This window comes from Hevea brasiliensis, chromosome 4 (assembly GCF_030052815.1).
Source record: "Hevea brasiliensis isolate MT/VB/25A 57/8 chromosome 4, ASM3005281v1, whole genome shotgun sequence".
NCBI lineage: Eukaryota > Viridiplantae > Streptophyta > Magnoliopsida > Malpighiales > Euphorbiaceae > Hevea > Hevea brasiliensis.
Genome location: NC_079496.1, coordinates 60358600 through 60370039, shown reverse-complemented (window position 1 = coordinate 60370039; position 11440 = coordinate 60358600). Strand labels below are relative to the sequence as shown.

Below are 11440 nucleotides of genomic sequence, written 5' to 3'. Positions count from 1 at the left end.
TTTTTGAATGGAGGATAGTCCTGCGTTGTATGTGGCAAATAGCGAAACAAGGAATTGGGACCAGCATTTATTATATGCAACTTTTGACCTGGAGGATTGCCGTGAATTTCTTAACATGTCTCAGATCCAAAAATGGTATGGTACTTTTCCAAAGATAGTGCACTGCCAGTTAAAGCTCTATACTTTAAGCTTAAGATGGCTAGTGATCAAGAATCTGTGCTTCCAGCTGCATCAACTTCTTTACCTTCATCCCCATCTTTTTGGAATCAAATTTGGTCCCTCCAAGTGCCTCAAAAGATTCAAAATTTCATCTGGAGATGTTGTGGCAACTCCCTTGCCGCTAAAGAAAATATATTCAAAAGAAAGTGCTCAGACTCCCTTAATTGTCCTGGTGTGATTGCCTTGTTGCGACTCTAGAGCATATGTTGTTTTAACGCCCTCATGCAAGAATGTCGAGGTTTGGATTGCCATTGGGAATTTCCCTGAGAGAAGGTGATGTCGGTTCTTTTCTTAATAGGAGGCAATTTCTTTTGGCTAATTTCACAAATCCATATCACTTTCATATAAGATTGGCTAGCTTTTCGTGCTAGCATATTTGGAAAAGTACGAATGCTGCAATTTTTCAAGCGGTGGATCCAAATCCTCTCCTAACTATTAGGAGAGCTCAGAATGATTTTGATGAGGTGAAATCTCTGTCATCTCCACAAAACCATTCTTTGCCCTCAATTCAGAATTGCTCTCAGCATAATCCAGGACACTAGACCTTTCCATCTCAAGGAATTATTAAATATGGATGGTTCATATGACTCACCATCGCCAGCAGTAGGTTGTGGGATTCTAATGCGTGACTCAATGGGGAAGCTTCTGGATGGATGTGCAGCTTCTTTTGTTAGTTATTCCGCCCCTTTCATCAGAAGGCGTGGCACTTAGAGCAGTAATTATGTTTTCTGTCTAAAGATTACAGCCCTTGTATAAAATAGATTAACTCTCTTTCGGTTTGCTAACAAATGTGCAGATTGGGTAGCTAATAAAGTCAGATTGAGAATTTTGCTTCCGGGTTGGATTACAGATCCACTTGATCGGTTAGCCTCCTTATTAGAATCTGATGGTGCTGTAACTCCTTTTCATGGATAATGATTTAGATTAAAAAAAAATTCAAAATTCTAACTAAAATTCAATTTTCAAATGAATTTTAAAATTTATGGTAGAATTAAACCAACACTATGTAAACCTGGGCGAAGGCTAGGGGTATAGCTTTTAAGAAGTTTTATTGATAATTATATATTGCAGAATATTAACACTCGTGGAAAAATCAAATTAAAAAGTATGTAGAAATTTAGGATTTTTATTTCAAGACTTTATATTCAACTAATTATAGTAACTGTTAATTTCATCATCATACAAAACTATATATTTTGATATAATAAAATTGTAATTATTTTAAAAATTTAAAATTTGAAATGTAAATAGAATCAAAACCAAAATAATAAAAAAAGTAAATACAAAAACATTCAAACATTCTAAACATACAATATTCTGAGATTTGCTTCTTGACTTGATGGAATTATCGTCAACTATGATCTTTTGTTTCTTTCTTTTTGCCCAGAGGTGACCACATACATTTTTATTCCAATTTCTTTGTTGGTTCTTGGAGTCTTACAGCAAGATTTTAAAATTAATTTGAGTGAGCCATGGATCTTTATCTAGATTATTTTATCTCATACGATTTATTTGATGTATCGTCCTCAAATTAGAAATGTAGATATATTGACACCTAGAGATAAATGAGAAACTCCTTAATTTTTTCTCATGAGGACAATTCTTGTCGAATAATTAAATTCAAAAACAAAAAAGAAATACTTCTTTTAGAATATATTTGGAAACTTCTTTTATTTTAAATTTTTAATATATATCATTTCTTTATTTTATAATAATATAATTAATTTGTTATTATTATAAATAATTTTTAAAAATAATTATTTGAAAAAATTATAGCATATTAGTAAAGAGTTGAAAAAATGACTTTTGTTATAAAAAGAAATATCGAAAACTAACTTAAATCTATTTTCCATATTTTAGATAAAATTTAGAAAACTTAAAAATTATTTTTTTACTTTTTCATTTGAAAAAAAATGAAACATGTAAATACATATTTATGTTTTTTTAATTTTTCCTTTAGAACTTTTCCATAAAACTAATTCAATTTTCTACAAATGAATGACTCCTTAAATTTCAAATCCATAAGATAACGATACAGTTAGACCTGGCGATCGGACTGGTTTCAATTTAAATTGACACAGAATCGCTGATTTTGGTTTATGGAATTATGAACATAAATTGGCCTATAAAACCTTAAGGTGGTTCTAGTTCTCATTTTGGTTCTATCTAATTCGATTTGATTTTGATTAAATCCAACAATCCAAATTTTTTTCAATTTTATTTTTAAATGAACAAAATTGACTTTGGCCGAAAATCGAATGGGCCAATTTCGGTCTGATTCTTATTCTTACCCAACACATGACTAAGTCTATATGAGTATGTGTGTGTGTGCGCACGCGCGCGCACGTAGCCGCGCATTATTATACTGAAAAGACAATATGTGTTTAGTTAGAACTAAGGGTGAACATTCGATTAAAATCAAATCGAATCGAATTGTCAAAATTAAATTAACTAAAATTCTTAATTTTAGAAACCGAACCAAATCGAACTACTAAGAGAACTGAATCAAACCACACTAATTCAGTTCGAGGTTTTTTTACGGTGGTATAGCACTTGCACTCCTTTAGTATCTCAGTTCTTTCTTGGAGTCCTACAAAAGGATCTACAATTGCTCTAATTTCTTAGCTCCTCGTTAAAGTTTTGCAAAAGACCTATACGTCTATTTCTAATTTTCTGGTTCTTTTCTTGGAGTTTCACAAAAGGACTCACAATCCTCTATATTTTCTTGCTTCCTTCTTGGAATCTTACAAAAGGTTATTCGCTACTACCAACTCTAATTTTTAGGTTCATTCTAGTCTTGTAATTTCTTGAAGCCTACACTCTTGCTCTAATTTCTTGATTCTTTCTTAGTCTTACAAAAAGACCTACACTCCTCTCTAATTTCCTTATTACTTCTTGAAGTCTTATACAAGGGTCTACACTCTTGCTCTAATTTCCTAGTTCCTTCTTCAAGTTTTAAAAAAGGATCAACACTCCTCTTTAATTTCTTAGTTTCTTCTTAGATTCTTATAAAAGGACAAACATCTTACCCTAATTTCTTAATTCCTTCTTAAAGTCTTACAAAAAGACCTACACTCATGCTTTAATTTCTTAAACCATTCTTGGAGTCCTACAAAAACACCTACACTCCTACTCTAATTTATTGATTCCTTATTGGAGATATACAAAAAGACTTACACTCCTACACTAACTTGAGACTCAACATATCAATGCCATAATAAAATCATTACACATGCTGATTATTATTTTTTCTTCTCTTTCCCATTCACCAGTGTTATGTAGCTAATTATTTATTAAAAAAAATTATGCTCATATGAAAGACAAGTCTGCTACATATAAAGGCATGAAACATAAAATTACAGCACCTACTCAGAGCAGCATATTTCTTCAGGCTTCAAGAAGGAAATATCTGCGTAGCAAACGCATACAAAGAGCTTACAACATTGTACATCACATAAAAGACGATCCCGAATAGCATCAAAATATTAATTGCCAAGTTGAATATAAAGAAAACTCAGCTTGAACATTCGGACTTCATGAATCATATCCTACCTACATTTATCACCTAAAATCGTCAGTCCAAAAAAAGCATGTTTTAGTGTTCAATATATCAGGACACACTACACAGCTCAAACTTCCAGGCCTCCGAAATAGAAACATAATACAGCCTCAACAGTTGCTGATGAGCATCACTTCCCTCTGCAATACACAAGAAAATAGAATCACCAATGATATGAGAGAGAGAGAGATGGGGTTGGGGGCATGATGAGGGAACAGGGAGAGAAAGGGATAGATGTTTAACTCACGTGTTCATCATCAGGGTAATGTTGTCTCCTTTGAGAAGAATCCTTCCTGAGAAAAAAAATAAAAAAAAATAAAAAAAAAAAAGATACAGTTTAGAGCATACAGAAAATAGGGAGGAAAATTGAACATGGTAATTTACCTAAAGACTTTCTGGTTTTTTTCTTGATATTGACTTCCTCAGCATCATCAAGAACCAAATTCATGTACTCATCAAAGCCCTGTTAATTAAAAATGAACGCAACAAAAATTCATAAAAGATGTGAGTTGTTATAAAGGATGCCTCGTTTGTTCTAATACATATTCTACTCCATGCAGTAACAATGAAAAAGGTTTAGTGCAACAACCAATTCAAAAATAGAGGATGGGTTAGGCGTAATGGTAAAGTTACTCTTCTTGTGACTTGAAGGTCACACGTTCGAGTCAAGGAAACAACCTCTCTGCAAAGAGGGGTAAAGAAGGGTAAAGCTGCATACATCCCCCCTTACCAAAGCCCACAAGTGATTACCCTTCTAACCAATTCACAAAAAATAAAAAATCCAAAAGGACTAAAAAAATGCATAAAAAATGGAAGGATACATTGCTTGTCTTTGAACTAAAATCATATAGGCACACAAAGAAATGCACAATGCATTAACTAAATGCCTCTAACTTGAAGTGTAAGCACCACCATTTAAAGAAATAAAACCATGAATTACATCACTAAAGGCCACTGTTATCAAAGGCGCGCCTCAGGCGCAACGCTCACCAGGCGCCCCAGAAGAGACAAGGCGCACCACCTCACACTAAGGCGCAAGACGCACAGGGTTTTTTTTTTAAAGCTTGTCCAGACTCCAGACCAGCAGCCAGCAAAAACGAAAAAAAATAAGAGGAAAAGAAGAAGAAGAAAAAGAATAAGTGGGAAGGAAGAGATCAAACAAACCTGATATGTATATTTTAATTTTACCGTTTTGTTATTGTTTTCTTCTTCTTCTCCTCCTCCTCTCTCTCTCTCTCTCTCTCTCTCTCTCTCTCTCTCTCTCTTCTTTGCTCTCTTCCCCTGTTTCCTGTGCTGCATTTTTTTCTTCCTGTTTCTTTTTTTCTTTTCAGCTACCAATGCCATGCTCTCTCTCCCTTTCCTGTGCTGCACTTTCTTTTTTTGCTTCAATTTTTTTTGGGGCTGCCATGCTCTCTCTCTCTCTCTCTCTCTCTCTTTTTCCTGCACTGTTTCTGCACTGCACTTTCTTCTTCTGCATTTTTTTTTTGCTGCCAAAGCCATGCTCTCTGTGTTTCTGCACTGTTCCAGCAGCTGCAATTTTCCATTTTTTCCAGCAGATGATGAAGAAGATGAAAAAGATGAAGAGGATTTTGATATTTCTATTGATGTGGATTGAACATTTAGTAGTTTACTAGTTTATTAAACTTTAACTTTTAGTAGTTTATTAGTGTTTTTAACTTTTAGTAGTTTATTTTTACCTCTTTTGGATTATAAACTTATTATTACTTGCATATTTGTTAGTTATTATTATGTAGTTTTATATTACTTGAGGTGTGATAACATAATTATAATTTTTTTAATTTTTAATTTTTTTTTTTTTTTCTCCTTGGCTCACTCAGGCGCGCACCTGCGCCTAGGCTCCAAGACACCTTAGCGCCTTGGTACGCCTTGAGCCTTTGATAACTATGCTAAAGGCCCAAACATTAACTAAATGATGATGACCGTCATCATTATGATAATCAAAACTACAAATGAAAAATTACATCTATTGTCCTTAAAAATAGAAAATATGAAAATTTACCATAGTAAATCTTGAATGTTATAATAACTATAACACATGATTTGAATTTATCTTAAAAATAAAACTATATAACATATATCGAGAAACCATTCTAAAAGATTCTAGCAATTGCTAATCTAGTAAGTTAACATTTATGAGTAGAGCTGAGCAGAAATCTGTTTTAATGGAAAAAATGAATCTAATTTGGTTTTTCAGTCCAATCAATTTGGTTTCAGTTATTCTTTTGAGAAATTTTGGTTCTTCAATGAGGTTCACACAAAGCCCTCCTATTTATGTTTTTCATGCTTCTGAAGCCAGAAGCATCTCCTCTATGTCCACAAAACCACCCACTGATCCTCTCTCCCTCTCTCCGATCTCCCTCCCCGTCACAACAACAATTAATCCTTAATCACAAACTAGTTGAGGTGAACCATACGGATCCTTTTTTGGCATTCAACTCTGTTGAATATGAAGTCTGCATCAATTTCCAAAACTTGTAAATCTTTTGATACTACTTCCCTTTACGTCATCTTAAGTCTTCACCTTTTCTGTTGGACACCAAGTCTGCATCAATATTCAAAACTTGTAAATCCTTTTATAACACTTCCTTCCATGTCATCTTAAGTCTTCCCCTTTCTTTTCTCATTCCTTCCCTACTAATTTATCACACTTTCGTACAGAAACATTTAGTTCTTTACATTTGATATAAACAAATCATCTTAATCGATCCTCTCTCATTTTATCTCCAATATGTATTGCATGCATTCTCTGATGGATGTGATCATTCATAATATTATTCATTATGATCTCCCTAGACATCTATTTTAACATTTGCATTTCTGCACACCTATTTTGTGGGTATGTTATACTTTAAATGCCCAATATTCATTCTCATACAACATAGTTGGCCAAGTTGGCCAAACCACAGTCCTAATATAACTTACCTTTCACTTTGTTAAAGATCTTATAGTCAAATAATACATCTGTCGCACTTTCCATTTCATCCATCCTATATTGATCCTATAGGTTACACACTCATCTAAACTTACTGTTATGGGAAACTCATCTGTGTCCCTTCCCACTATCTTTACACTTGTGACTGCCCTCTCATATATGTCCTTAATAATATTTATATACTTGAGATTGACTCTGTTGGAATTAACTATATTTTCCTTTAACTCATGGGATATGTCTCATATTGAAGAATCGCATGATTTAAGAAAATCATGTATCTAATTAGCAAAATTAATGGCTTAAGAGTGATTCATGGTTTATTGATATCATGCCATATATATCTTGTATCTCTTCTATTACAAATATAAAATCATGTATTATGTGAAACAATACAAGTGAATGAAATGCAATCCTTTTGAGCTCTCATTATTTTTCCCAAACTTTTCTATCATTCTAAATTTTAGTATGCCAAGAGGTTGAGTCCCAAGCTATTTTTCTCCCATAATTTCTTTCTTCTTCATTTTAGCCTAGGGCTTGACTTCCAAAGCTATTTTTCTCCAAAATTCCCCTTCATGGCTCAAAGCCTAGGCATTGAGTCCTTATTCTAAACTTCTCATTCCTATTCTTTTTTCTATTTTTCTCCTCTATTTCTTTTCAAGAAACAAATCTAGAAGTACACATATTCAAAGCACCACTCCAGGACATCATTTAAGTCTCACTGCCCACCTAGATAAGAGCACTAGCCACCAACAAGGTCACCACCAAAAGCCCTTCGCTGAAGAAGGCATGCATGAAGTCCAAGCACTCTCTCTTTCTTTCCGCCTCAAATCCACACGCTAATGTGTTACATCACTTTCAACCTCCACTTGAATCCTAAGGAAAAAGAACCCCTTCTTGTCTCTTTGCCTCTAAGTTTTCGTTTCAAATTTAAAGCTAATTTAAAAAAAATTAAAAAATAAGAAAGAGGAAGCTTAATGATTTATCCATAACTTCAACAAAAATCTCATCAATAAGGAGAGTTGAAATTGATGAGATTTTCCTTTAATTCATGGGATATGTCTCATGTTGAATAATCTCATGATTATGGGAAAATTGAGTATTTCATTAGCAAAATTAACGGCTTAGGAGTGATTTATGGTTTATTAATATCATGCCATATATATCTTATATCTTATATCTTCCATTATAAATATGGACCTTTATGTATTATGTGAACAACACAAGTGAATGAAAGGTTAACCCCTTTGAGGTTTTGTGTCCGTGGACTTTTGACTCTAGGTAACCGAACCACGTAAATCCTTCACTTGTTATCTTCTCAAATCTTTACTAAAATTTTAAATTTCAATAGACTCCTTTCTTTTCTAGCACCTACCAAAGAATTTTCTCAGTACTCTATCATATGCTTTGTCTAGGTCAATGAATACCATGTGATGAACATTTTTTCTTTCCCTATATATTTTTATTAATCTTCTTACTAAAAAGATAAACTTTGTTCTAGATCTACCAAGCATAAAACCGAATTAGTTCTCTGATAACTTAGTAGTGTCCCTAAGTCCACGCTCAACACTCTTTCCTATAACTTCATCGTGTGACCCATTAGTTTAATACCACAGTGGTTTGTGCAACTTTGGATGTCTCTTTTTGTCCTTTAAGATAAGAACTAAAGTGCTCTTCCTCCACTTATTTGGCACCTTTCCTGATTTTAGTATGCCATTCAATTGCTTAGTTAGCCAAGCTACTCCAACCTCCCAAGGCACTTCCATACTTCTATAGGAATACCATTAGGTAACAAGCTCTCCCAATCTGCCCCCTCATCATTTAGATTAATTTCACTCTTGTCATCATCATTGAGAAGTGAGAACATCAAGAGAAACACTGCTCTTGCACTTTGGGCACCTATGACTTGCATCGAATTTACTATCTCCACAAACTAAAATCTAGCAATCTCTTTCTTCAAGAGTTTCTCACTCCATGAATCAAAATCCAGCAATTCCTCACCTCCTCTCTCAAATCTCATCATCTCTGTTTGCACACCCCTGGCAACCACTCCTCCTGCAGTCCCACCATCTCCGTTTGAACTCATCCAACATCGAATGCTCATGTAACATATTGCGTTTGCCTTTTGTTGCAGATGAATCTTTGCTTGAAGATTGTGAAATAGTATGTTTAAATTTAAAGGTGCTAGAGACAATTTAACTATAAAAGCTAATAAATGAGAAGGCATTTGTGGAAAGAAATAGGATCCATTTGATGGCAATCTGCTCACAAATGGTCACAGGATAATTTTTGGGTATTTGGTTACAATTTTTATGCAATTTTTCTGGGCATTGTTTTGTTTGAATTGTTATAGTTATTTTAGTTTTTTTTTCTATTTGGTTTAATAGATCAAGTCTTTAGCATAAAACAACATCCTTCTGTGCAATTTTTTAACAATTTGTTTGTTTGGGTTGTTGATTTATTGTTATTTTTCTTAAGAATATGTAGGATTGATAATTGTTCTTACATTTTTTTAGAATGAATTGTTTTGCAATTATCATTATATTTCTTAGAAACTGGATTATATGGGATACTAAATCTGAATAAGGCCTTTTTCTTCTTTCAAAACCAATAAACTAAACTGGACCTCGGTTTGGTTATGTCCTTAATTTCGGTTTGGTTTGGTTATGCATTTTAAAATTTCAACCGTTCGGTTTTTTCAATTCAAAACCAAACCGACCATTCGCATACCCCTATTTATGATCTGCCTAATAATAACAAATGTAAAGGAAACTTTATGAATTTAAATAAAAGATCCTTCCCAACTTAGATGGAGAGCTACACAACAAGAAATGAGCTTTCACATGTACATTTCTATAGCTAAATTGCAGGTCATATGAACCGTTTTTAAAATATACTTTATACATAAAATCCATATATTAGATCGATTTTTGAATGTGACCCTAAAACTAAATCTCTTCATTTGCAGTAATAAAGACAATGCACAGAAATATGCACATTGACTTCCAATACAAGTGAATGAAGAATGGAAAGAAAGACTTCTAAAGTAGAACTACAATGCAAATATGATTGCAAGCCCAAAGTAATTAGAAATGAAAGTAAACCAAAGGCTCGAACACCATCAAAGAACCCAACTTTTTTTCCTTTAATTAAACATATGAATTGAAAAATTTTTTCAATGAAATCCAAACTTATAAAATACTTATTTTGAATCCCGGTTATAAAGACTAATTTTTAAATCATTCAAAAAAATTTTAAATCTAAATAACAGTGCAGGTGCATGAAGAGGAAATGCATGCTCAATAATGATTGTCATGTTGGTAGTATGTCAGGCATAAATGCAATTCACACACAGTGGTCCATCGGGATGAAACACATGCTTGGTTAAATGAACATCTATCTGGATTCTGGATAGTTGCAAATGGCGCCTAAAATAAGTGATGGTCTGCTTTTCTAAGGAACTAATAATAACTGTTACATGCAACAACAAATAAGATCCCCACAAGACACCTATACCATCTCTCTCCAGTCAAGTAGGCATTAGCATAATTAGATATTTCCCTAATCAATAAGCTTAGTCAATTAGCAAAAGAAACTAAACAGAACAGAACAACAACAGCAAACAAATTACACACATATTTGCTAAGTATGAGGCCATAAATCAAGAATCAAAACCAAGCAAACTTTAATGTCAACTCACAGTCACAAAACAATAAATTTTCTAAGACAAAGAGACCAATACACACACACACACACACACATATATATAGGACAAACTTACAATGATTCGGCCTTCAATCCTCATATCCTTCTGCTCAAAAAGCCATATCTGAATGCGAGCTTTCTGTGGCAACGTCACCAACCACCCCCAACCCAAAAAAAAAAAAAGAAAAGATCAAGCATTAGCGCAAACTCAGATTCTCATTAAGAAACAACCGAATTCAAGCAAACACAGAAGAAAAAAACAACGGAATAAGCCAAAAACTGACTTACACTTTGAAGAAACCTGAAAATCAGGTTCTGGTGGAGAATAATCCAGTAAGTGCAGAGCAAAAAAAAAAGCAACAAATGAGTAAGCAGAAAAAGCATTAAAACCCTCAAAGAAATGGATGATTAAAGACAACAAGCAGCAAATTGGAAAGGCAGAAAGAAGCATAAGAGTGAAACGTACAATGGGTTGGGTCATAATCCTCTGGACTTTGGTACTCGCCATGGCTTTGAGCTCTTGAAGGTTCCGGTGGGACAGAGAAATTGAGATCGAGAGACCTTAAACCCTAGAACCAGATGCTTTCACCCTTTTAACAATTGAATCAAGAGACACCAGTAATTTAACATGGTTAACTAAATAATAGGAAATCTTTTATATAAGTTTTTACAGTTGCGTCGTTTTTTTTTTCAACTTCGTGGGATAATTTTAATATTATCAATTTATTCCAACTTTAAAATTAATAATCAACAAATTTAAAGCCACACGCGGCTATTTTTTTATTTATTATATTAATATAATTAACAAATAAAAAGTTTTATATTAAAAATATATCTAATTTTTTTATAATAATATAAAATATTATACTAGCTTTTTATAAATAAAAATATCTTACATTTTATGAACAAAATTATTATCTCTTCATAATTATTAAAATTATTTAATCAATTTAATTAATAGAAATGAAATTCAACCTATATAAATCTAAAACACCTGACTCAACATA

General features: G+C 33.1%; 1 protein-coding gene across 1 annotated transcript; it reads right to left on the bottom strand.

Moving 5' to 3' along the window:
* Positions 1-3691: 3691 nt before the first annotated feature.
* LOC110662472 (uncharacterized) lies at positions 3692-11079 on the bottom strand. Its single transcript, XM_021821439.2, has 6 exons — positions 10900-11079; positions 10722-10748; positions 10510-10572; positions 4163-4241; positions 4026-4071; positions 3692-3918 (listed from the first exon to the last, which is right to left on the bottom strand). Exons 1-6 carry the CDS (start codon positions 10939-10941, stop codon positions 3909-3911), a joined length of 267 nt encoding a protein of 88 aa, XP_021677131.1. The 5' UTR covers positions 10942-11079; the 3' UTR covers positions 3692-3908.
* Positions 11080-11440: the final 361 nt, after the last annotated feature.

Coding starts and splice junctions, on each gene's coding strand:
- LOC110662472 (XM_021821439.2), bottom strand. CDS start 10,941: ATGGCGAGTACCAAAGTCCAGAGGATTATGACCCAACCCATT. Junction 4,242..10,509: donor GGATTGAAGGCCGAATCATT/GTAAGTTTGTCC, acceptor TTTAATTAACAG/GGCTTTGATGAGTACATGAA. Junction 4,072..4,162: donor AAAAACCAGAAAGTCTTTAG/GTAAATTACCAT, acceptor TTTTTTTCTCAG/GAAGGATTCTTCTCAAAGGA.